Raw genomic sequence first — 27518 nt, forward strand, 5'->3', positions numbered from 1 at the left:
AAATCTGAATAATCAGTACCCACTATGAGAAGATCAGGAAGTTTGAGGATTAAGCCCACCTGCATGGGCACTACAGGATGTTCTTTATGCTGAAGGTGGATCTTAGTCATGGGATACAATTTTATATCACCATAAATGCATTGCATATTCACCAATCCAGATTGGCTAGTCACTCCTCATGGAACCATCCGGGGTTAAATGAAACTCTAAGTTGTGGCTGTGCATTAGCGGTGCGCACTTCCAGAATTTTTATTGTCCTGAATTTCGAAAGTTCATGATGGTGTGTCTAATTAGACAGAAGAGAGTGCTCAAGTGGTGGTACACCCAGCCACTGGGTGTGGTAAGCTGTTAACCAAAAGGTCACAGTCCATGTATGAAGAGAAGAAAACCACGGCACATCATGGGATCAAGGTGAAAACACTTTATTCCTTGGTGTTAAATCAGGGCAGAAATCCTCTGATGTCATAAAACGCACTAGATACGTAGCATGGAAGCGCTGTGCAATTTTCATGTTTGTGTAACAACAGCCGACACGTGTTTCGTCATCATTGACTTTTTCAAGGCTTATTGGATATGAACTATGAGATTGTATTTGATAGGACTCCAAAGTTTCATGAACTGTACAACAAAGTGTGCAGATAGTAGCATGGATGCACTCAGATTACATAGACCATGGTAAGTCTGTAGGGCGTCAGTGCTTGTTGCAAACCTCCTGGACGACGCCGTACATACTTGGTGTCTTTAAAAAATATTCTTGTGCCAAAACCCATCCCCAAACGAAAACCAAAATCAAGCTTCACTTAAATGCAGCGTCTTCCTTTCGCTTTACCTGTTCTCCTCCCTCCTATTGTTAGTCTGTGCACTCAAACCACTACTGTGCTTCACTCTCCCCTTCCTGAGTCACTCACCCACAAAGCCACAACTTTCCATAATTGTGATGGGCAAGTCGGAGTCCTCAGGCGGCGACCACCCCTCATCAGACCAGGCTTAGGCAGGTTCGCAGGGGTAGGTTCCTTTTCCTCAGCTGGTCCTTCTCTCCATCTTGAATCTCTGCAGCTCCATTCTCCTCGGCAACAGCTCTTCTTGGCGTCTTCCAGGTGTGTGCCTCCTCCACTTCCTGACTGGGCTTTAGTAGTCGTGGTCCCACCCCTCTGTCCAGGGATAGAGTAGTTTGTTTTTAGTGTCTCCAGTTTCACACAATTCCCACCCTTTTTTACTCTTTGTTCCTTTCTCTTCTCATAGGTATCTCGGCGGCTGTGAAGAACAAACCCACGTGGGTTTAACAGGTGAGTGTGACAGTCCAGGGGATTTGTCTCCACAAACAGCTATATAGGTGACTTTATCAGTGAGGTTATAACATTTTTGCCAAGATAGATCAAGAATGTTGCAATTGCGTCTAGTTTTACAGAGTTCCTCCCTAAACCAGACTGCAGAAGGACTAGCTTGTTTTGATCCTGTAATAGAGAGTGGTGCAAGAGCAGTGAAGAAGACACTGAGCCATGAGTTGAAGTTAACTGATGCATTGGTAATCTCAGATGACGGAAGCAGAGGAGATGACTGGAGAACTTTATTGACATTGGAAGAGTTGAGTTTAGTCCAGGCATGGAAGTTCTGGTCTGGCAGACGAGGGGGGTGATATTGACGCAGTGCAGACCGAGGGGATAGCTTTGGTTAAGGAGGGTGCAAAGTACTCGTTTATTAAAGTTTCAGTAATGAACATAGTGTCAGGTTTGGATGTTTGAATAAAATTGTGAATATCCAAAGCATGCTTCTTGAATTATTAAGCGTTTAATAAAGAACAGTCAGCCTTAGGTTGAGCTCAAAAAGTATCAATCTGATTGGTTCTAATTTGTGGTGAGAGATCATGTGTAGTAGGAGATGATGGGGAAGTGGAGATGTGTGCTGCGGATTATCTCCACGTAAAAAAGTTGCATGTTTGACAAATTACAGACAGGAAAGGCTTAGTACTGGAAAGAATGAAAAATATCTTGAGAGTTAGTGGTATGAAGGCTGCTGCCAGAGTAGGTGATACTATTAGTTTGATTGGTAATCGTATCAACAGTGGTTCTTGCGTTTGGCACAGATGGGCACAGAGGGGCGTATCCTTGGCGCTCCAATTGTGTGCGTCCGCTGTATGGACATTCATAGCGGTCATGATCTTTAGAAAAGCTAAAACGCTGCCTTGCAGCAAAACAAAAAAAGAATGGGTGAAATAACAAACTAACGAGCCCATCTACTTCCACTTCATCCAGGGAGCTCAAATCCCATTGAAACTTACTGGTACAAAAAAGGTAATTAAATAAAAAGGTGTGAAAAGTGAAAAACATAAAAACATTAAAAAGAAAGTGTGTTTGTGTCCAGGCAGCGCTATAATATCGGTGGAGCCAGCACTCTCACAGCAAATAAAGAAGACGCAGTTTCAAGTCCACAATGCCATTTTGGTAGAAACTATAACTGCTGTTAGGAACAAGGGCCCACAGGAATAATGACTTCCCAGTTTCTCTTCTAGAATATGAAGTATGCATTTATTAGTGATCATAAAAAAATAAGAAAACAGTTCACCAGGATTCATGTGGCCGATGCAAAATAAAGTAGAGCTCTCGATCATTCCCACAAAACAGGATCATTACACCTTTATGGACCACATAGAGGGCGTAACCAAAAAAGAGTGGCGTTTCAATTTGTACCTGATGAGGTTTCCGTTAAAACTCCTGAATGAGAATGAACCTACATGTCCTCTGAGTTACTGTAACCTCCTACCTGTTATTCTTAGCACATTTTCTTTTTTTAGCAAACTCAGTAACTTCCAGCATTTTGTTGCTACTCTTGCCAAGTCCATCCCTCATAGCAAACTGGTTTCTCAATGGGATGTATAAGTGAAAGCCCATAAGGCACCTGTCCAGGCTGTGCATTCCTTCTTGTACCGTCCAAAAAGCTGGGGAGAAAATAATTACTAATTTCGAGTTTAACAGCCAGCCAGATACTTGTCTGAGGATATAGTCCCCTTAATGGGATGAAAAAGAGGCCTGAAGTGGTAATGGCATAGAGAAAATATGCATGGTCAACATGAGCACTGTGAATTTTGCAAAAATACTAATCACTAGCACATTTGAAACGGACTACCGATATACAGGGATGGAATATGTGCTTTTTTTATACACAGTATCTCAAAGATCATGCAAACTTGAAGGCACATATTGTAAAGGTGGGCTCATGCTGTGCAGTACTGTACCTACAAGAAACAATGCGCTTTGAGAATTGTGTCTCTTATTCACTTAAAACACGAATTCAGACAATGACACAGTTGCATAATTGATATATTCAAACAAATATATTTTATGAACAACCATTTGTTTTTAATTCGGCCTGCAAAGTATAAAAATATGGTTACATAATAATATGAAGGTTTTGGTGAACGTGCTATCAGTAAATATGTTAAAACATTCAGATTCTCTCAATCAGTAATTATATTCAGTGCAAACTTTTTGTTCAACAGCAAACACTACTCTACAAAGCAACTCGTGCTCTCATTCGTTGCAAAGACAAACGCAAAATAAACAACAATGCAGCAGTGTGTTTCCACGTGCGTCCCGTGTATAAATGCATTTTCAGACATGAAATTAGAGAAAACATTGATTTAAACTGACTTAATGGCACATCATAGTTTTACATTGGATTTTTATTTCATGTGAACCAGATAAGTATTGTCCCCTGCTGAAGTTGCATTTGAAGGTTAAGGGCAATCTGAGGTTACTTGACTGTTCAACATTATAGCAGCTCAAAATTGATACGCCTTGTATCTGGCGATCACTTCTAAAATACCAACACTCTAGGCTCAGCCTACCCCTGGTTGGTGTAGATTATTTTCCTATCCATGATGCATGTTCCAGCATCTACTCTACAAACAGATGACATACTCCTCGATTCAAGATGGTGAACTAGAGGTGACGTACTGTTACCATAGCATAATGTGCGTGATTGTATCACTTCTAACACCAAGACATCCTTCTGATCAATACAGAGGGTCTTGCAGACAGTGCAAAAGGCATCCTTACTGTGTACCAGAATGAGAGGTCCTTGTCACAATGATAGGAACACACATAGTAGGCAGTGTACTGTGTTGTACGTATAAACCTTTTGACACACCAATATTGCTGACAGTTTAAGACACACCAATATTGCTGACAGTTTAAGAGGTGGTCACTCTTGATAACTGAAACAGCCGATGACAAATCTGGCAGATGTCACTTTGATCTTTGTTACCCTTCTTACTATATGAACGAGTGGGCCAAATGTGTTTAATATCTAGTAGTAAACAGTCACATCGTTTCACATGAAGGCAGCCTTTTATAATGCATACAACTCCAAGGAAATGTATTTCTAAAGAACACTGAAGGAGTGGAAGGTGAATGTATGCACCTTAATTGCAACAGCACAAGTTTCTAAGGCATTTTATTGAGTAAAGACATTACTCTGTCTTTCACTGTAAATACAAAATACAATGGTTACAATTTACTTGGAATGAATATATTCTTACATTATCTAGCTATGTTGTCTGAATGTGGCCAGGGAAGGCCAGGCGTGATTGTGGTCCCATTAATAGCCAGATGCAATATGGTGTTTCCTTCACCTGCTAACTGTACATCAGTGAGTTGAAGGGGGCAGGCCTTGGAAATAACCATATAACCTGAAGCCAATGTAACATGAACAAAAATGAATAGACTTGAAGAGCAAATAAGGAAAGAAGGCCGTCTTAGAAGAAGCAAGAACGCAGTTCATGTGAGACAAAGGAGTGAGGTTAATGAAGTGGTGGCAGGGACAAGAATAATGGTAGACGGCTTTTCAAAAGGAGAAAGGTACAAAGGGCTTAACAAAGAGAACATATTGGGTGATTGGAGTTACTGAATGTCAAAGAAAAGTAGAATACAATACAACTCGAATAGTCTTCAGCCTGTAAGGTTGTGCTTTGCCAAAGACACTACACATACCCTTTGACAACGCAGTGCAACATCTGACTCGTAGTCACTTGCAGGCTCACAGCAACCTCAACTTCACCGAGGCTGAACGTGACAAGATTCAGTCAATCAATCTAAGTACCGGTATAGCTCCAGCTTGATTGCTCTAGGAGTTTGTGGACTTGCTAGGTGCGGTCAGGAGAGCTGGGCGGTTGGGTAGCCTTTGTACCACCCCTTTGGCTGTCAAAGGTCGCACAGTGTTCAAAAGAGTCGTCCTTTCTGGTGTCCTTGTAGACGAGCGGATGACTGGCTGATGTGAGACGACGACTGTTTGGGAGCTCTTGTCGACTGGAGACCTTAGCAAAACAAACATTAGATTCTGTTAGTAGGGTTTAGGGCAGAGATTCAGGAAAGTGCCATTTAAATTCCCTAACACGTTTCGGTTTTCAAGTGAAAGACTCACTCTTTGACAAAACGAAAATACAACCATACTAGGATATATTCTATTCAGAAACCGCTAGCTAAGTAGAAGTTGTGTTGTACATACAGGATAGCATAGTAACAGCTGTAAACGGAAAGCGAGCAATAGGACCCTTTAGGGGAAGCCATGCTGAGCGAATTATATGTTAAAATAATGCTTGTGGAGTGGGGGCTGTTTAATTAATAAAGTGACAATTTATTGAGGAACATATTCTATGTGAAAGATGCTGTGTCCACTTGTGCTTTGTGAAGAAATGAGGCATGGCAGCCTATGTATTATTCAAGAAAAGGCCTATATTTATACTCTGTTTGCACTGAATTAGCGTCATTTTTTTTACGCTAATTAAGTGCAAACTTAACTCCATATTTATATTTTGACGCTAGACCCGTCTAGTGCCAAAATATTGGAATTAAAGTCATTTTTGGATGTGTGACACCACCTTGCGTCAATGAGATGCACAGTAGGTGTTCCCGTCCAAAAAATGACTCTAAGGCCCTAGCGCCTTATTTATACTCCCGTGCAAAAATGGTGCACGTGTGGGAGGCGAGCCTAAATAATGGAGCTAAGCCTGCTTAGCACCATTATTTAACGCCTGGGTCAGGGCAGGCGTCAGGGGACCTGTGGACCCATTTCCATGGTCAAACACCATGAAAAGAGCCCACAGGTGCCCACCCCAAGCCCCAGGAACACCCCCACCCACACCAGAGGGAAACCACAGAATGGGGGGACCCCAACCCAGGTAAGTAGTGTAAGTATAGGTAAGTATTTAAAAAAATGTTTTAAAGTGCCATTGGGGGCCCTGAAATGGGTCCCTCTAAATGGCACTGGGTGCAATGGCCATGCAATGGCCATGCCGGAAGGACCCTTGTCCCCTGTGCTGGCCATTGGGGTGGTGGGCATGACTCCTGTTTTTTATAAGACAGGAGCCATGTGGCATGGATGGTTTTGCGTCAAGAATTGATGCTAGGCTGGTTAAAGGCATTTTTTTGCCTCTAACCAGCCTAATGTCATATTTTGGTGCAAAATCCCTTCCCCCATACCACCACCCCCACCCGGCTAACGTCATTTTCCCAGACGTTAGCCCACCCTTTGCGCCGGCTTGCGAGATTCCATAAATTTGGCGCCCAGCTGGCACTTTGGAATGACGCAAGCCAGCGCTATACTTTTTGATGCAAAACTGCATTTGCACAGTTTTGCGTCAAAAAGTATAAATATGGGCCTAAGTATTTTATTTAATTGTCGTTGACACTCCGAATAGGACTCAGGAAGGTCCTTCCTGGGTGCACTTTTTTGTTCCTAACTCTAATGACTATAGCGGTCTATCATCTCGAATCCCTCAATTCAAACTACAAGCTCTGCCTTCAAAGTGAAAGGTGTTAAGAGGGGGGCATTAAAATTAGTTATTCGCTCGAGATACGTTGAAATTTATGAATTTATTGCTTGCAGTGTGCGTGTATGTTAGAAACATCTAAATAGAACATTGAGTAGCGCCAAGAGACCCTAACGTAGTGTACGCTATATAACTGCTATGATGCTGTTAATAATGAACTGGGCCACGCTGACCTACAGATGAAGTCTGTGAGTGTGGGTAGACTAAACAGGAATATACCAGCTTAGCTGAATCTGCACATGAGGTATACTGCAGACTGCTGCAGTACACACTCCCTCATCCGATTCTTCCAATGCGCCCAGCACAAAAAAGATTAAACATAAATACACAACAATTAAAATTCAATACAACAATTGTAGTCAATTAACATCACTAGCAGACCAGATCCTGGAATGAGGAGATGGGTCGCTGGCAGTTTTCATTTTTGCTTGCTTGGGCATTTCCTTTTGATCTAACTGTAGAAAAAGATTTTCAAACATCGCAACAAACAAGAATCTTTGTTAAATCGTCAGATGCAAGGAGTGAAACACACATTACCCTTTGTCACAGCCATAGACTGTTCAATACATTATTTTGATGTTATACACCTGGTCCCCTTTCTCTGACAGAAGTGTCCTAAGTTTACTTTTTGATACCATTCAGGGTGACTTCACATCTCACTATGTGATGGGGAAAAAGATATGGTGAGTGTGACTCCATGCAATACACTCATGCTGATTAATGGTAGTTAAAAGCAACTTCGCCTATTCCAAAAGTGGCATGTTCAGTGTTAGAAATTAGGTCTCTAGTTGGCAGTGGTTTGCACCCTGTCCAAGTAGGGACCCTCATTCTAGTAAGGATTAGGGAGTCACACATCTAAGACAACCTCCGCTCACTCCCTTGGTAGATTGACATGAGCAGTCAGGCTTACCTCAGAGGCAATGTGTTAAGTATTTGTGTACACACACACCCACACACACACACACTGAAATCACCACAAAAGTACTCTACACCAGTTTAGAATAACTAGCAATTATTGTGAGTAAAACAACAAAAATACAAATACACAAGCAAAGATACAAATTTTTTAAGATTAAATCACAATAAAGAGCTTAGAAACATAATAGCGCCACCTTGGGCTATCACAACGTTGTTGATGGAGTCGTTCCCAACAGTCTAACGCCACTCGCGAGGGAGTGCGGCTCAGGTTAGAGAGTTGTACGGACCCCCATGTACAGTACCTATGAAACAAAGTCATTGCACGGAGTCGGGGAGGTAAGGCGTTGTGGAGCTGGTGTGGCGTCTGTTCCTTACTACTACCAGGGAGGTGAGGCATTGGTTCCTTATGGTTGCAGGGGAGGTGATGCTGCGTCAGTGGCGAGGCATCCATTCCTTATGATCCCGTGGGGTCGATGAATCAGGTGTGTCAAGACACGTTGGGGTGACCTCTTGGGGTCGCTGTCACACCACGGGGCCACAAACGCACGGGAAAGTCAGGTGTCATAGACATCGGTGACATGGCACTCAGGACTCACAATGTAGGAGGACTTCAGGGGGGCTGTAGCGGCTTCGGGCCAGCGGCGCCAGATCTGCATAGTCGATGGTGGTTGTTGCACTTCAGCAGGGACCACAGTTTTGGATGCGGTGCAGAGTCGAGCAGCGGCACTTGTTCTGGAGTTGTCCTGAGTCGATGTGCCTGGTTCTTCTTGTTTTTCACCAGAACTCACTTCCAAGGGCCCAGTAACTGGATTTGACACCACTTAGCAAGTCAGGACTCTCAACAAGAAAGCCCAGATGCTGGCAGATGAAGTCTTTGATGTACCTGAGACTTCTAAAAAGAGGCAACCTCAGTTCAAGCCCTGGGAGAACCTTAGAAAGCAGACTGTAGAGAGCAAACTCCACTCCTCTCACTCCTAGGGCAGAAGTAGCAGCAGCAGGCCAGCACAGCAAAGCAATAGGCAGAGTGGCAGGTCTTCCTCAAGCATCCAGCTCTTATATCTGGCAGAATGTCCTCAGTCCAGAAATGTTCTGATGTTGTGGGCTCAGTAGTCCAATAATTATACTAATGTCTGCAGTATTTCACTATCAGGACATGCAAAACACACTAGTACATGTCCTACCTTTTAAATACACTACACCCTTCCCAGGGAGCTGCCTTGGGCCTACATTAGGGTTGACTTAAATGTAGTAAAAGGGAAGGTTTGGGCCTGGCAACTGGGTCCACTTGCCAGGTCGAACTAGCAGTTTAAAACTGAACACACAGACACTACAGTGGCAGGTCTGAGATATGTTAACAGGACTACTCATGTGGGTGGCACAATCAGTGCTTCAGTCCCTCTAGTAACATTTGATTTACAGGCCCTGGGCACCTCTAGTGCACTTCACTAGGTACTTACTAGTGAATCAAATGTGCCACTCCTGAGAAAACCAATCACCAACCAAATTTAGACAAAGAGCACTGGTCAGCAGTGGTAAAGTGCCCAGAGTCCTAAAGCCAGCAAAAACGAAGTTCAGCACAGGATCATGACAGGAGGTCAGAAGCCAAAAAGACAGGGGAAACCATGCCAAGAGCTGACAGGTCTAACTCTCTACAAAGCTTTATTTTTCTAAATTGCCTGAATAAAGAACTGAGCCTACACTGCAAAGCCAGATACACTTCAGTACACACTTTCCCTGGGCAATCCACGTACTCCAGTAACCAAAATCAGAATGTCTAAATAGCCCTAGAGAGCAACAAAGGTGATCCCAAGTATCTCTACAGAAACCAGAAATTACTGGTGAGAGAGGAGATCCTTCTGAGAAGGCACTGCGATTGAATGAAGGGCTAAAAAACAAAGAGACTGGGTCAAAAAGCTGCCACCAGAAACATTAAACACCATGGGTATCTTCACAATATGAAGGCAATTTATGAAAGACGCTGGGATAATCTGAATGTGAGAGAGGAGACGCATGTAGCCAGGCTTGAATACGATCGCATCTTGAAGGTGGTTCATTCCTAGCCTGAGATACATCATTATCCTTACTGTAATGATATGACATTTTTTTCTACCGCTGTTGCAAAAGTAGAATCTTAGAATGCTTTTGAGCTGCTTTGCTGTTCTAGATTTGGTGATTTGGTCACAGCAAATTGGCACAATATTATGTGAAAACATACTTTTCCAGCTTCAAATCTCTTTAAACAGCCACTAGCAAATATGTAGGGTTGTGTTCCCACTCAAATCTGCAGACAAAGTTCAGGGAAGGGGACTAGCCGGGTAACCAATGTGACTCTCCACATAGTAAGCACACTACTTAGACATTACATTTCGAAAGAGTTTGGGACCCCAGTATGAGCCGATCATTTTGTCCTTAGTTTGTCCACACTCTTGTCCTAGAAACTCTGGGAAGATAATGGATGACTACCACGGGTTCCCGGTAGTATAAGTTGCACGTAGACAAGCTCCTTGGTGTGGTCTGTTGTCTCTGCTGGCCCTTGCTCAATGTCCACAAAACCTGTTGCAACAGCATGAAGAGCTGGAAATCACCTACCGGAGATTGAACCACTGCTCACTGACACGTAATTTCTGGAGACCATTCCTCAATGTAGGCAGGTTAGGTAGGTACAGATTTCATCCGAAAACAGGCCATATTGAGATTTGTAAACTCCTACTCTTTTGATCTGACCACAATCAGGAAAACGTGTCTGCTGCAACTTTGCCATGAGAAGCTATTTTGTGGTGGTCTCTAGTATGAAGAATTGTGTTCCTACTTTTAGAGTAGATACTCTCTGAGTAATTGACCTTCACAGTTCACATCCATTTTCTGGAGACAGATTTCCCTTTGAGATGGTATGCCTCATTCATGCTGTTTCCTGCCTCTAGTTAACAACTCCCTGGCTTTGGAACCCAAGGATTACGAGAACGCCTGTTTCAGTTCATTGGCAACTGCAGGTCAGGTTCCTGCTTTTGCTCTGTCTCATTTGGCGCATTAACATTGAATGATCTCTTGTTGTAGAGACCTTATTTGCTGAAGTACCCAGAGACACATGCCTTGCAGAGGAAGCATCTCTCATTGAGCAAAACATTGACAAGGAAAGATGCTTTGAACTTCAAACAAGTTGGACTCAAAACTTAGAAACCATACAATTAATACGGTATGAAGGGCGGATCTCAGAACATGTATTCCTCAAATTCAACCCCAACCTCAACCTGATGGCTGCTATACACAGGTGCTGAATCCAACAAAGCCACAGGTGGCACTCTCTTTAAGGCTGGCTCCCCTTATGAAAAGTGGGAAGCAGTTTAAGAGGCATCTGCACCACTGTGATTGAGGGTTAGTGGGCATTTGGAAGCATAACAGTGCAAACCAGAGCTGATGCAAGGTTCTACAGTGACGAGGAGAGGTCTGAGGGTGAGCAGGGAGCACAGTTTCTCCCTTAAGACATGCTTTTCATGGCCTACATAATACCTGGCCTATCTACTTGGCCTTTATCAACTCATCAGGGACTCTAGTCGACTACTAGATGCTCCCAGAAGACTGAAGATGTTGACACTTAGGGCCAGATGTAGCAAGTCGGCAATTTGCGACTTGCAAATTGCGAGTCCCTGCGACTCGCAATTTGCTAGTCGCAAATTGCTATGCAGTACGGTGTCTCAGACACCGACTGCGACTCGCAATGGGGTCGCAATGACCCACCTCATGAATATTCATGAGGTGGGTCGCAAATTGCGGCCCCATTGCGAGTATAGGCACTCGCTAACATGGAGGCCTGCTGTCGTCAGCAGACCTCCATGTTTGCGACCTGCTTTTCAATAAAGCAGTTTTTTTTTTTTGAAGTGTAGCCCGTTTTCCTAACAGGAAAACGAGCTGCACTTAAAAAAAAACTAAACCTTTTGTACCCTGCCCTGAAAAAATATTTTGGGGTCCAGTCACAAACTGGAAGGGGTCCCATAGGGACCCCTTCCAATTTGCGATTGGGTTACCATCCACTTGAAGTGGATGGTAACTGCGATGCCATTTGCGACCGCATATGCGGTCGCAAATGGTATTGCATCCCATTGCGACTCGCAAATAGGAAGGGAACACCCCTTCCTATTTGCGAGTCTGAAATGCATTTTGCGAGTCGGTAACGACACGCAAAATGCATTTCTGCATTGGGATACGCGTTTAGCGAGTCGCAAACGGCAAATTTTGCCGTTTGCGACTCGCTAAACGTTTGCTACATCTGGCCCTTATTGCCTACTGCATCACTTGCTTTATTACAGATGAAGCACCCTTGCAGCAAGTCTGTACTGTTTTTCTTCTTTCATCAAGACATAGCCATTGAGTGGAGAAAATGTTTGTCCTCCCGTCCAGCTGTAAATGTAACTGTGACACTGGGTAAGAAAACCTTGTTGTGATCCATCTATATGCTGCAAGTAATACCAAAGAGCAGGCTTGCACCATCAAGACATGGATACAAACAACTAGGGCTTGAATGGCATAGTTTTATGGATAGAACAAAGTGTGGAGATGGCCGAACATAAGATTCAGATGCTGGCAAATCGAGCCACAGAGACTGATACAAGATCTGTACATAACATGTTGCCTACTAATCAACTATACTATGAGAAAGGGAAACAAAAGAGATTGTTTGCTGGCTTACAAGCTCACAGTTAGGCAAACATAATATTGGAAGCATTATAGACGAGACTGGGGTTTTACGTGTGTAGACACATTAAATCCTTTGACTTTTTCATGCCCGTTACACTACTCTACACATCTCTCGCAGGTGTAGTGAAGAGGATATTCTTTAGTATTACAGAAGATTTACCTTTCCTCTCTATTGATCTAGAAACTATTGAAGTTCTGGATGAACCATCTCTATAAGGGAAGATAAGGAAACCATTAACAGTCTAGCACACTACAAAGCACCAGGTCTAGATAAGGAATAGTTTCTTACCTGTAACTCCAGTTCTCTCGTAGGAGTAGTCTTAAGCGTTCAATAGTTCCGCCCGCCTGCCTTTGAGGGGCCCCAGAGCACATTTCTGAAAAATTATTTTTAAGTGTTGATGTTGGTCTTTCTTCAGGAAGGCCTGCAAAGTCACTTAAGAATATCATTATGCAGCCTAAAGGAAAGGCTACAAAGACCAAAGTTCTTCATCCTGTTTGGTTGAAAAAGGTCCTGTAAGGCAGATATGCATTCAAATGCATGAATATTTTGAAGATTTCACAGAAAAAAATCTTTCACAAACCTTTTTGCAATATTACATAAGGATGAAGGAGTGCAGGGCAGTGTAGCCCATAGGCTGCTATTATACAGACTAAAAAGTAAAGCTGTGCCTTTAGGAGCAGGTGGTCCTCCCATATCCCATAATGCTCAGCAAGAGGCAGTTACCTCAGTTCTTTTTATAGGCTTTACAAGCTGAGTTGAAAATGTCTTTGAATTATTATTTTGTCTTTTCCACAGGGGAGGAGTGAGGGTCGCTTATGCCTATCATGGAACCACCCCTACGAGAGAACTGTAGTTACAGGTAAGAAACTATTCCTTCTCTCTCATAGGGGATTTCCATGTATAGTCATAAGCGCTGAATAGAGTAGCAAGCCCATCCCCCTGAAAGTGGTGGAGTAGACAGAACAATAGAGTGATATTTATTTATGCAAAGAGATTTCTAAGAGAAACCTGTCCTACTTGAGCATCTGTCCTAGCATCAGAATCAAGACAGTAGTGCTTAGTAAAGGTGTGGACAGACCTCCATGTAGCAGCTTTTAAAATATCTGCTAAGGGAATGTTTCTCATCAAAGCAGTCATGGCTGCTTTGCCCCTGGTAGAATGTGCTTTAGGTCTGCCATCAAGGGACTTATTGGCTAGCTGGTAACAGAGCAAAATGCACAAAACAATCCTACTGGAAAGAGATTGCTTGGAGGTGGCAAGGTCTGTTCGAACTGGACCATAGTTAATGAACAGTTACTGTGACTTGCGAAAAGGATTTACTTTTGTTTAAGTAAAATTTTAGAACCCTCTACACATCTAGAGAGTGAAGTGTTCTCTCTGCAGGAGTAGATGGGTTTTGAAAGAAAATTGGCAAGGAAATAGTATGGTTTATATGAAATAGACAGAGATAACTTTTGGTGGAAATTTTGGATGTGTTCTCATTAAAACTCTAGAAGGATGAAAAACAGTTTATGGTTCCTGAGCGCAAAGGGCCTGGATCTCACTAACCCTGTGAGCTGACGTAATTGCTAGAAGGAAGGCAGTTTTCCAAATGAGATGTTGCAGAGATGCCTTGTGAATGGGCTCAAAAGGATGCTGCATTAGACGTGAAGGAACTACGGTAAGCTCCCATGCTGGAGATGGATGCCTAGTAGGAGGAAAAACCTTCTTTAACCCTTCTAGGAAGTCTTTAATGACTGGAATTTTAAAGAAAGAGGTTTGTGAAGGACTTTTCCTGTATGTAGTGAGAGCTGCCAGGTGTACTTTGATGGACGAGAATTGCAAGCCAGATTTTGCTAGCTGCAATAGGTATGGAAGAATAACATCTCCGCAGGCTGTGGGATCTATGTTCTTGTCCAAACACCCTATGCAGAATCCTTTCCATTTTAAGGCATATGCTGATCTGGTAGATGGTCGTTTTGCCTCTCTTAGAATGTCCATGCAGCAGGTTAAGGTGACCATACTGCACTAGCTCAGGAGCCATGCTGCCAAATTCACCGACGAGAGATTGGGATGTCTCATCTGACCTCCGAATTTCGTCAGAAGGTCCGACCTCTATGGCAGCCTGAGATGTGGACGGAGTGACCGGTGAAGAGGGTCTAGAACCCACCACTGCCGTGGCCATTCCGGAGCGATAAGGATCATCCTTGTTTTGGAGCTGGACAGTTTGATCAGGACTGCCAGGATCAGATGAAGTGGCTGAAAGACGTAAAGAAATTTGTTTGACCAGTCCATCCATAGGGCATTCCCCACTGTCCCTAGATGGTAGTATCTGGGGGCAAAGTTTAGGCATTTTTTGTTGTCTTCTGTTGCAAACAGATCTATAGAAGGGGTGCCCCACATGGAGAAGATGTATTGTACGACATTGTACAGCACCCACTCGTGGTTTTCGTACACCGCTCTGCTGAGAGCGTCTGCCTGAACATTCTCTATGCCAAGGAAGTGAGTAGCTGTTATTGTTAGGTGCCTGGCCAGAAGCCAGTTAAATATTGTCTGTGCCTCCGGTGATAGAGTTCTGGATCTGGTGCCCGCCTGCTTGTTCAGGTAATACATAGTGGCTGCAATGTCTGTCAGCACATGTAGAGTGTTTGTGGTGAATGCCGGGGGAAAAGGCTTTGAGTTCCAGATGAACTGCGTGTAGCTTTAGGAGATTGATGTGATACGAACTCTCCTTCTGAGACCAAGGGCCTTGAATCTGTAGATGATCCAAATGGGCACCCCATCCTAGCAACGATGCGTCCGTGACTATTGTCTGTGTGGGGACATGGTGGTGGAAGGGCATCTCTTTCAGAAGATTGTTTGGAGAACACCACCACTTGAGGGACCGTGTTGCGTATGGGTAGAGTAATCCTGTCCTTCCAATTGCTTGTCAGCTGATTCCTTTGATTTTCTAGGCACTCCTGTAAGGGTCTCATGTGGAGGCGAGCATTGGGAGTGAGGTCAATGCAAGAAGCCATCGGTCCTAGGAGAGATGAGACTATTCTTGCTGTTGAATGAGGTGCTTTCTCGAGAGCTTGACATTTCAGAAGGATCGATAAACGTCGCTCCTCCGAAGGAAATACCTTTGCTTGAATGGTGTTGATTGTGGTGCCTAAGTAGTGCAACCTCTGTACAGGTGCTGACATTGACTTGACGAGGTTGACCTGGAGGCCCAACTGTTGAAGAAGCTGGTAAGTTCACCTGAAATGTAGTTGGGCCTCTTGCGATGTGGATGCCTTTATGAGCCAATCGTCTTGATAGGGATAGAGGAAGGTTCGATGCTATCTTAGATGGGCTGCCACCGCAGCTATGCATTTGGAGAACGTTCTGGGTGCTAACTTGAGGCCGAATGGGAGCACTGCAAATTGGTAATAGTCTTGTCCCACAAGAAACCTTAGGAACTTCCGATGCTTCCTGGCAATGGGAATGTGGAAGTATGCATCGCGAAGATCGATGGAACTGGGACAATCTCCCTGATGAAGCTGGGGATATATCTGATGTAAAGCCAGATTCTGAACTTCTCCTTTCAAAACCATTTGTTGGCTATTCTTAGATCGAGAATAGGTCTGAATTTGTGCTTTTCTTTCTTTGGTACCAGGAAATACCTTGAGTAAATCCCTTTTCCACGTTGATTAGTGGGAACTGGTTCTATTGCCTTCTTTTGTAATAGGATGTTGACTTCTGCCCTGAGAGAATCGAGATGGAACATGGAGGGCTTCAGTGGAATTGAGGGTGGTAAACCTGAGACAATAACCATTTTGCACAATGTTCAGAACCCAGGCGTCTGATGTGATGAATTGCCACTCTGTCAGATAATGCGATATCTTCGCCCTACTGGAGTGTGTAACGGAATAGGGGGAAGGAACAGTTCAGGGCTTAGACGCAGATGGTTGACGTCCTCCTTGGGCGATTTGTTGAGTGGAACGACCTCGCATTTGTTTGCGCTGAGTTTGGTATGATCTCTGGTGTTGTTGTTGCTGTTGAGATGTAGGTGGCACCTAATGCAGTTTGGAAACTCTGTGAGAAAAACCTGCAGTGGTAAGGACAGAACGACATACGCTGCTCTTGAGTGTCTAGTTCTGACTTCATTCTAGACATCTCATCATCAGCGCGAGAACCAAACAGAGTAGAACCTATAAATGGAAGGTTCTGTATTCTTTGCTGTGCTTCTGGCTTCAGAGAAGTAAGACGGGGCCATGAGTGGCTTCTCAGGGATTATCCATGACAATATCCATATGCCGCTAATATAGAAGAATCCGCCGCTGTGCTTATGATTCTGTTAGAAGCCATAGCACCTTCATTTTCTTTGGGAAGATGATCAGCAAATTGTTGAATGACGTCCCAAAGGAGCATGGTCATATCTGCCCAAGAGGACTGTGGCAATGGCTGTCTTCATGGAAATGGCAGATGTTTAGCAAACTTTGCGACCTGCCCCGTCTAGCTTTTTGCTCTCCTTGTCTGATGGAGAGGAGGATGAAGGAGAAGTAGAATGTAAATTCTTAGTGGCTTCAATAACACAGAAGGTGGTGTTAGGTCTGTCCTTAGAAATAAAGGATCCTGCTCTGGAGGACAATATTTCTTTTGGAGCCTAGAAGGCTTTGGCTTGGCTGTGGTTGGTGTCAGGGATAAGGTCATCGCCAGTACTAGGAGACCTGGAACCAGCGGAGGCAAGGTTCTTGTGTAAGGTCTTGAAGATTACAGATGTTGTCGGTGTAGGTGCCGCCATGAATATTAAGTTTTGCAGCACCTCGGACAAGGACTTTCTGAAAGGTGTTTACATCGTCAATTAGAGAGACTCGAGGTGTTGGAGAGTCAGACAGAGTTGGAGAATAGTCTCTGGTAGAAGACGAGGAACGACGTTGGTGGGATTGAGATCTTGATATATTGTTAGAGTGATGACGGTGATGATGTCTGGATCTAGAAGAGCGTCTAGATGATCAATAGCGTGAATGTCTTGAGGAGCCTACAGGAGTTGTAGGAGCCGGTTCTGAAGGTGGTATCGGAGGAGGCGCTACAGGAGCAAGAGGAGCTGGTGGAGGCGGTGAAACCGGTGAGGGCATTGTCATATGTGGAGGAGGAGATGGTTGAGGAGAAGTTGATGGTAATATCTCGAGAGAAGGAGAAGATTCAGATGTGGAGTAAATCCTTCTATTCTTCCTTAGTGACCTCCTTGACGTCGACAAGCTCCTGGACGTCGATGTATGACATCAATGTATTCCGCTCGACGTCGTACCTTCATGACGTCGGGTGTCCCTCAATGTCGATCTTCCATGCTGTGTCGACAGCGACCTCGACAGAAAGGTACTTCTCGACATCGGATGTCCATGACGCCTCGACGGCGTGTAGACTCTCGGCATCGATGAGTGCCAAGACGGCGAGTGGTGCCGCTTCCTCGCCGTCTAACTTGTTCTCCACAGTCGGCATAGTCGGCACTATTGCATACTTCAACGTCGATGTCCTTGATGTCAACTGGGACCTGCGGCAATTAAGGCCAGAACTGCACTTCTGGGACATTCTGCGGACACTGGCCAATGAAGGGAGATCCCCGGTGAAAGACTGACCTTCCCCCCCGCTCTAAGGAATTTTCCCTATATCAAGTAGAGTGCGCCTGATGAAGGTTTTACATATGTCGAAGGCATAAGGTACATGTGAAGACGGAAGACAGATAATACAGACCTCGTGTGGGTCTGTTTTGGCCTTCTTCCAGCCACAGCGAGGACACTTGTAAAAAAAGTGAAGGTATTTGGATGGAAAAATACCTTCAATTTCTGTCAGAATTTTACAAAAAATGACAAAGTAATCAGGCAATATGAAAAACGTTGAGTGAAAGCGTAATCAAAAGTATTTGACAAGAAATGTTTGTGAAAACACCTCTAAATAGGTAGAGCTCAATGCTTCAGGGTCCTGTCAGCAGGACCCGGAAAAAAGAACTGAGGTAACTGCCTCTTGCTAAGCATGATGGGATATGGGAGGACCACCTGCTCTTAAAGGCACAGCTTTACTTTTTAGTCTGAATAATAGCAGTGTATGGGCTACACTGCCCTGCGCTCCTTCATCTTTATGTAATATTGCAAAAAGGTTTGTAAAAGATTTTTTCTGTGAAATCTTCAAAATAGTCATGCAGTTGAATGCATGTCTGCCTTACAGGACCTTTTTAAAGGAAACAGGATGAAGAATTTTGGCCTTTGTAGCATCTCCTTTAGGCTGCATAATGTCATTCTTAAATGGCTTTGCAAGCCCACCTGATTAAAGACAAATATCAACATTTAAGAAGACATTTTCAGAAAAGTGCTCCAGTGTCCCTGCAGGCAGGGGGAACTATTCAGGCCTTTTGACTATACATGGAAATCCCCTAAGAGAGAACTTCACATTATCCTTCTTAAAAATGTACCTACTGCACCACTGTTTTTAAAGGTTTTCTATGATTCCATCCTCTATAATGGAGTACCCAATTCTATGTTAGGGTCAACATTGCTTGTGGTTTGTATTGGCCTACTGCTGTGTTAAATTAGGATTTCACCAATATTTTAAGCAGTAAGTAGGTTGATGTCAGGCCTCTGTTGATATCCACTTGTCAAACATGGGTCATATAAAATAGGCATGAGGGTATCTTAACAACATCCACTGAACGACTGGCTGCTAATAGCAAATTACAATTGTTGGGAAAAAAAACACACAACCAAGATTCATGTTCATGTCAAAAGTTTCCACGAGCAGCCCTAAGATCATGAGTAGAGTATAATAAACAGGAGATGGGAAATTTTACAGAACGAGAAAGATGTTGGTGATTTGAACAAAGATCACCCCTTGTTTGCTTTTTGGAGATCAAGGAATTTCATAGAAATGATAGTCAACAGAAGTAATAGATCCAGAACAGAAAGTAAATTCAAGGGAACCAGCAGATGCTTGGATTGTAATTATTGTAATAATGTTGTACTAGGTAATAGTGTTGTTCATCCACACAAAGAACAAAGCTTTTCCTTGACACATTACACCACTTGTGACAGTGACAATTGCATCTATGCACTAAGATGCCCATGCAGCTTGCTGTGTGTGCGCAAGAAAGAACACAGGATTAAAGTTAGAATATCAGAACACAAGAGCAACATTAGGAATTGTGACAGCAAATTAAGTATGGCAGTACATTTCAAAGAGAATTAACATAAAGTAACTCAATTGTAATTTCAAGTACTGGAGACTGCTGAATCTACCAGAGACACAGATAAGTCCAAAAAGCGTCTTCAAAGAGACATATTTTGGACTAAGCGACTGAATATATTACAACCAATAGGGATGCACGACTGAATAGAAATTATATGTTTCCTGTTGCTGGACTGGGTGTAATTTCGATATGAACTCACTGTGCGATATCGCTTCAGCTTTGAGAACTGACAAGAGTACGCACTGATGTAGATCACGGCCATTGGTGTTACTGTGCCGTTTACATTTTGACATAAGTACATTGGCACACTTTTTCATCTGCATATGAAGTTTAGATGTGTGAATTCCATCTGTCAGTTACACAATAGTATGAGTGTTCATTGCTAAACGATGGTGATGCATTTATACACTGATGAGGACAGAGGGCAGTATGTAATATGCATACACTGGAGCGGAAAGGTCCTCTGCATGGATAAAGACGTGTACCCCTGCCCTGAGTGCCCAACTGTACTGTTGTCTGAATCCGTAATGCTGATTTATTGTTACAGACAAACACAGGTCATGCATGTGTGCCATAACACAGACCTGTCTAAAGTTTTGCAGTCTTGTTGGATCAGGAATGGTGCCCAAAGCGTTACCCTCATAGTGATGGAAAGCTACCACCTTCACCAGGGTTAAGCAGCATGCAGCAAAGGGGCGGTTGTGGCAACGTACTGTGTAGTGATCAGTAGTAGTGAACATGTCATTTTTACTGTGTGTCACTGGAGTGAGGCCCACAGGCTCACTCACTTTTTTAAAAGTTCTGCAGCTGTGTGCTTAACTCACCCTTGGCCCACATGAAGTAGATTTGGAGTGACTCTGTATTGGATGTACGTGTGCCTGGGAAGGGTACTGTGGAGGGACAGAGCAGTACTGTGTAGTACATGTGGGATAAGTGCATGTGTTGAGTGTATTTATGCCTATGAGGAATGAATGACATGAAAGATGTAGTGCTGCGCACTGAGTAGGCAACAGAGACGTGCGCTTGGTGTATGTGTGCTTGTATAAGTACAAAACATAAAGGGTGAAGTGTTGTGTGCAGTGCACTTGATAAGGGTATGAGCTGGGCAGTGTGTGTGTTTGCAAACAACACACTTTGGTACAATAAAGAAAGGGTACAGTACGAAGCAGTGCATGCAGTCTGAATGTGTGTGCTAAACAAATAGATGTGGCTTTAATGGCACAGTGCATGGATCGAGGCAGTAAGTGGTTCTGGTTCTGACATTATATTTCCGAGGCACAAGGCAGGAGATAGGAGATAGGAGAAAGGAGGAGAGCGAAGCAGCAGCAGTGCAGCAAGTGCGATAAGGCACCAGTTAGGAAACGCCGCACAGGGTCAATCCCAAGAACACAGAAGTGGCCCACCTACACTAGGGTGCGGTTTGTGGACTGGTGTTGTTCCCTCTTACCCACACCCCGGTCCCCACCTGCATCCTGATGTATAAGCAGTTCCCTGCAGTAGGCCTGCTAGCTTCCGCCCTCTTGGCGCTACTCAGCTTGCAAGAAGGAAGCGAGACAGGCAAGCAGAATTGTACATGCGAGACCGACCCGCAGGGGGCTGTGGCTGCAGCGAACATTCACGGAGCACCCTCCCATGCATCCCCCTACCACTCTCTGCAAGAGAGGCTGTTAAAAATGGGGTCTCTAATTGGCATGGGTATGCACCCAGTCGAAGTCTGATACACACTAAAAGATGACCTGTGCTCATCCTCTGGTAGCTTGGCGCAGAGCAGTCAGGCTTAATAAATAGGCAATGTGTAAAGTACTTGTGACACACACACACACACCACCAGACAAACACCCACACACACACACCCACCCACCCCCAATGAAAACACCACAAAAATAATCCATGCAGGTTTAGAAAAATAGCTGATTTTATAAATAATTTAAGACTAGAACGACAACAATCCAATGAGTAGAAGTCAAGATATGAATTTTTAAAGAACAAAAAGAGCTCTAGTGCTTAGAAGGAAATAGCGCTTTAGGGGTTACTTGAGGTCACGCTGGACCTGGGCAACGTCAACATGTCAAGCCAACCGCGATGGAGCACGGGCCAGGTACAGGAGCCATGCAGGCCCGGGGAACAGAGCACCCTGATCCTGGTCGTAAACACGAGTTGCGGGATCGAAGCAACAGTAGATGTGTCAATGTCACTTCAGCAGTTGAGGCATGCATTGATTTTTCACACGCATTGATAGCGATGCGCTGGTTTCTGAAGAAGAGCGTCAAAGCCTCGATGTGTTGATTCCGAAGCCGATGCCCCCGGTTTCGCCACGCTGTCGAAGGGAGCCAATGATCTGCTTTCAGCGATGGCAGGGATGTTGTGGTTTCAGTGCTGCGTCAGTACTGATGCGTCCGGCGCTGCTTCCAGCAGGCAGGTGATGCATCCGTCGATGAGACGATTCCGGAGATGCTGCTCAGAACCCAAGTTCGATGCACCAGTTTTTACTCCCTCAACAGGGTCAATGCATTGGTTGCTGCTTCCAGCAGAGAGAAAATGCATCAATTTCATTGCTGCAAGAAGCTGGGTCCACTTCCAGTGAACCAGGCACAGGAGCAGGGGTACAGATGTTGATATCTGATGAGGATACAGGTAAGTGCACGGGCGGAACGAGGGAAAGTGATGTGACGTCAGGAAGCTGCAGCCGAAAGCTAGAATGGCAAGCAGCTTCCTGGAGGGCAGCATGCATCTTAGGGACAGTGCATACCACCACCCTCATCTCTGATGGAGACTCCGGCCACGCCCTCAATGTGCATGCAGGCTGAAGTCACTCACCAGCATCCCAATATAATCTGTTGCAAAAGGATTGAAGTTGGGTCCCATCCATGCTGAACCGCAAGGAAATAGCATGAATTAATAATAAGAATGGTAGAAGTGGCATCTGCGGTACAAAGAAGCCAAACAAAATCTCAATAATTTCACGGAATATAGCAGGGATGAAGAAGGTCTTGCTTGACCTTGAACTGGAAGATTTTTAAATATCTAATGACATCCTATGTCTACAAGAAACTGGGTGATACAGAACTCCAGCTAAAAGGATTTGAGGACTTCCACTCCACCTATGGGCAGACTGTCAATTTATGTCTCTATCAACAAGGCCCTGGTTTCAACAAATCTGAACTGAACATCTCCAGTATGGTGGGCATCAATATTGATAAGTGGAAGTTTGAGGTATTTTCAGGCTCCTTTTAATATTAAACATATACATAAATCCAAGTACATCCTTGAAGGTGGAATAATGTTTATAGAGAACACCATGGACCAGTGGCTCTCAGACCATGGCCCAGGGCAAGTACGTGGGGGCTTCAATATAAACTTGACCAACCATGGCATCACAGCTGGGCACCTGAACACAATAGACGTCAGCTGGGGAATCACACAACAAGATTCAAAATTCCTAAATTGTACCCTACCTGATCATCCATTTCTTACTTTTTGAGAGGCCATTGGCTTTCATGCACTTAATGGCTGCAAAGCTCCTGACACACTGATGACCTATACTCAAGGCATGTAAAAGTAACTCAGTGATTGATTACACTGTTGCATTTCTGTCACTGCGGCGGAATGTCAGTACCGTGTGAAAAAGCGATCACTAACGGCAAAAAGTAGTAATACAAACCTACAACATTAGCCATCTTCCAGTACAGAATACTAGTTTGCAAAAGAGGGAGAGACACATGGAATAATACACCACCAGCATGCTATAAGGAAAGGCAATCAGACACAGATGTTATGAGTTGGGCAGAAGAAAGTCCTATTCAAACTTGGGAAAGTAGGCAAACGGAACTCAAACAGTTTCTTGGAGCTCAAATTAGCCTTACGCATCCTCAAACGAATTTCCTGCATACAAAATAGTATTCCATTTACTTAAGAATTGCAAAGAAAAGATTAGACAAGAAAATCAAAGCAACCAAAACTTTAAAAGATCCAATCAAGAAAAAAAGAGATCAAAATATTAAGGAACAAAACACAATTGGTCTGTTTGGGCAGCCCAACAAAGTAAAGAGAGTAAGCCCTGGTTATAGCTCTATAATACGTGCACCAGCAGAAAACCAGCAAGACTTCTGGCGCGAGATCAATCAGTTTGAAAGAGGCATCACTGGAGTTGCAGGCAATACTGTGGAGCATCAATCAAGGAAATCCCATATTCAGTCACTGTACGCTGTGGAAATGCCACACTCCACTTTAGAGAATCATGCGTTATCCTTCTTAACCCTGGATTCCTATCCAAAGAATATGGAAGAATGTATAAGTAAATGTAAGGGTGACGGAGCACCAGGCCTTAATGGCCTCCCTGTGATCATTTTTAAACAGGCCCTTGGGTACTGGGTAGCAGCTTTTTTCAAACTGTTCAACAATTGTCTGGCAACTTAGTCAGTCCCTGACTCCTGGTGCGGTTCGGTGCTTCACCCAATTTACAAAAAGGGGGTGTATGGAAATCCAGACAGCTACCGGCTAATTGCCTTGCTGGACATTGATGCTAAGCACTTAGCAAGTCTTTTATGAAGGGATCTGGAATCTTGGGCTGCAAATGAAAACCTAATCCCATTAGAACCAGACTGGTTTTAGACCTAACTCAAGTACATTCGATACCTAGGTAGGTCTTGGTAGGTCTTCAGTTACTGGTGGGCAAAACAATCAGTAATAGCTTGTTGCTTTATACTTGTTATAATGACTTTTTTAAAGCTTTCAACTATGCCAACAAGGGCTTACTCTGGAAGAAACTCCAAGCTAGGAATATTCCATCTAACCTTCTCCATGCAATTCAGCTTCTGTATTCACATACATGGGTTCGAATTAAATTGGGTGAAAACCAGTTTCTTTCTCCTAAAATTCAAACCGATCAAGGATTAAAGCAAGGTTGTGTCCTTGGCCCCCTTCTTTTTTAGCTTGTTGGATCTTACCATCAGAATGAACCAAGTAGACTCACATCCTCAAAGATTGGGCTACCAAGCAGTGCCATCACTACAATATGCTGACGTGTCTTGTTGAATCAAACAGGAGTCAGCCTTCAGAGGAGGCTGCAAGGAGAATGCAATGTCAATCAATCTTGGAAAAAAACAGAGGACCTCATTTACAAAGTTTTGGCACAGGGCAAAGTAGCAAGCCTTTTTGCTGCACTGCCCTGCGTCAAAAAACAAAAGGGCGGGAATGCGCCATATCTAGAAGATACAACACATTCCTGTCTGTGCTGGCACAAAAATTGCTGTCATGCGCCAACGCAGGCACCCTTGAACTATGGTGCAAGGATGCCTGTATTGTGGGGATGATTGTTGTTATGCAGGAAGGGACACCTTTCTGCATAAAAACAATCATCGTAGGCGTTTTCCTCCTTAGAAAGAGGAAAAAACTAAGAGAAATAATGTTATTTCTCCCCGTTGCACCACCTTTACCCCACTCCTGGGGTAGCGTGGGAAACTGACGCATTCCCAGGTTTATGAAACCTTGTCAAACTGGGAATGGATCAGATTCAATGGGTGTTGCGTGGAAACACCCACAGCAACACGCATAGAACGCCCCTTTCACGCAAAGTAATGTGTGAAAGAGGGCTACAACACCATTTAAAGCAGCGCAAAATGGCTTTGCATGGCATTGTAGATGTGGCCCTGCAACCTACTCTGCCGGTGCATCAAAAAATAGTGATGCACAGGTGGCACAGGCTGCTTGTAAATGAGGCCCAATATTTTTCTCTTTGGCGAGCAAATTATTAAAAAGGGCTCAGAGCACCTAGGTGGGGTGCAGGTAAAGAAGACCATCGCATAAAATTATCTGGGTGTTTGGCTTCAGGATTTCGCTTCCCACCTCTTGCTCTTGAATTCACTGAAGACTAAGCTTGTCTTGCTCACCTTTGCATTTCAGGAACTTCTGGCTAAAACAGAAGACCTATCACTGAGCCCGCTGATTTGCGTGGTGAAGGCAAAGCTAATACCAATTTTGGCTTATGGTACAAGGCCTCGCAACATAAAGTCTTCTGCATACTTTTCCAGCTGCCATGAAGCCCAAATAAGGCTAGAGTTTAGGCTAACTGAACAGGAGCTAGTCCATAAGGCTGGGACCTCAACAATCTCTTTTCCCCGTGCTGTGGATATACTGAAACCCTCAAGGCACTAATTTGGAAAGAAATTAAGGGCCAGATGTAGCAAAGAAACATTTTGCGACTTGCAAATAGCGAATCATAGCAACTCGCTATTTGCAACTCGCAAAATGTTATGCAGAACGGTGTCTTAGACACCGTCTGCGAGTCGGTATGGGGTCGCAATGACCCACCTCATTAATATTAATGAGGTGGGTCGCAAATTGCGGCCCCATACCGATTATGGGCACTCACTGACATGGAGGCCTGCTGTAGTCAGCAGACCTCCATGTTCGTGACTGCTTTTAAATAAAGCAGTTTTTTTTTCTTTTAAGTGTAGCCCGTTTTCCTTAAAGAAAACGAGCTGCACTTAAAAAAAAATACGAAACCTTTAGTTTCGGTATTTTTTCAGGGCAGGGAGTGGTCCCTGGGACCACTCCCTGCCCTGAAAAAATATTTTTGGGTCCATTCACAAAGTGGAAGGGGTCCCATGGGGACCCTTTCCAATTTGCGAGTGGGTTACCATCCACTTGAAGTGGATGGTAACTGCGATACGATTTGCGACCGCGTACACTGCATACCACTCAGACTCGCAAATAGGAAGGGAACACCCCTTCCTATTTGCGAGTCGGAAATGCATTTTGCGAGTCGGTTCCGACTCGCAAGATGCATTTCTGCATAGGAAACTCCGGTTTGCTACTCGCAAACGGCAATTTTTGCCGTTTGCGAGTCGCAAACTGTTTCCTACATCTGGCCCTAAATCTGTTGAAAAGCTCCAGAAGGTGGATGCTAGCTAGAACCCATGGTGAAGGTGGCTAAATTCCATCTTTCCACTGTCACCACGTGCACAAGCACCAATTTTATTCCTCCCGCTAAGGGCTAGTACAGCCTCCGGACCCATGAAGGGAAACTTATGTAATTTACTTGCCCTGAAATCTCATTATGCATTGCACTGGGCAGACTATCAAGCACTTCTGCACAACGGACTTTCACTTAAAAAGGAAACCGCATAGCTGTCTTGGTGACATGTAATAAGCCTTGGAATAGAGTGGACAAATTTCTTCATTCCAGACTACTGTCATTTCATATCACTGGAAGAGCACCAAGGTGTGGATGCTAGCTAGAAGCCAGTGTAAAGGTGACCACATTCCATCCTGCCTCACTCACCATGTTTAAGAACATTTATGCTATCCTCCACAGGGGCCAGCAAATCTTTCAAGCTTGTGAAGTTATGTTAATTATTTAACCTCTCTCCTTGTTATGCACTTTACTCGGACAACCCATTAAGCACTCCTGCACAATGCACTTTCTCTTTTATCTTGAAATTTATTTTAATTCCTTTCGCATTACATTTGTTTTTTGATGTATAATTTTTATTAACTGAACTAAACAATTCATGCACAGTGCATAGAGATAACAGCACTGGAGAGTGTGCTGGGACAGTACACTTAGTGCAAGTGTGCCTACAATGGTCCATTACATGGAGGACTTTAGGTTCCATTATGGGAAGCCCAGGCATGTCTGGTGAAGACATGAGCAGAGGAATTCCACCACACAGATTTGTGTATTGCTTCATTCTAGTGAGCTGGGTGGGACACTCTTTGCTCTTTGATTCAGTGATAGATCACAATGAAGGGGCCTGGCATACATGAGGGCCTGAAGCCCACCTCAGCCAACATAAATTAAATTAAGGTCAACAGAAGACAGACAGCACAAAGAACCCCACCCCCGCCGGCCACATAATGATCTTCTAGCTGGGCCGGCGGGCGGAAACGGTGTTTGCGCA

The 27518-nt window shown here is 44.1% G+C and overlaps 1 protein-coding gene across 1 annotated transcript in view; it reads right to left on the reverse strand.

The window, feature by feature from the left end:
- Positions 1–3311: 3311 nt before the first annotated feature.
- The window catches only part of LRRC56 (leucine rich repeat containing 56), a 623145-nt gene continuing 598938 nt past the window's right edge, over positions 3312–27518 (reverse strand). The window contains exon 15 of the mRNA XM_069223062.1: positions 3312–5311. Within this exon, the coding sequence (XP_069079163.1) occupies positions 5122–5311 (190 nt within the window). The 3' untranslated portion in view covers positions 3312–5121. The remainder of the gene's footprint in view (positions 5312–27518) is intronic.

Source organism: Pleurodeles waltl, chromosome 3_1, assembly GCF_031143425.1.
Source record: "Pleurodeles waltl isolate 20211129_DDA chromosome 3_1, aPleWal1.hap1.20221129, whole genome shotgun sequence".
In the NCBI taxonomy this organism is placed as follows: Eukaryota; Metazoa; Chordata; class Amphibia; order Caudata; family Salamandridae; genus Pleurodeles; species Pleurodeles waltl.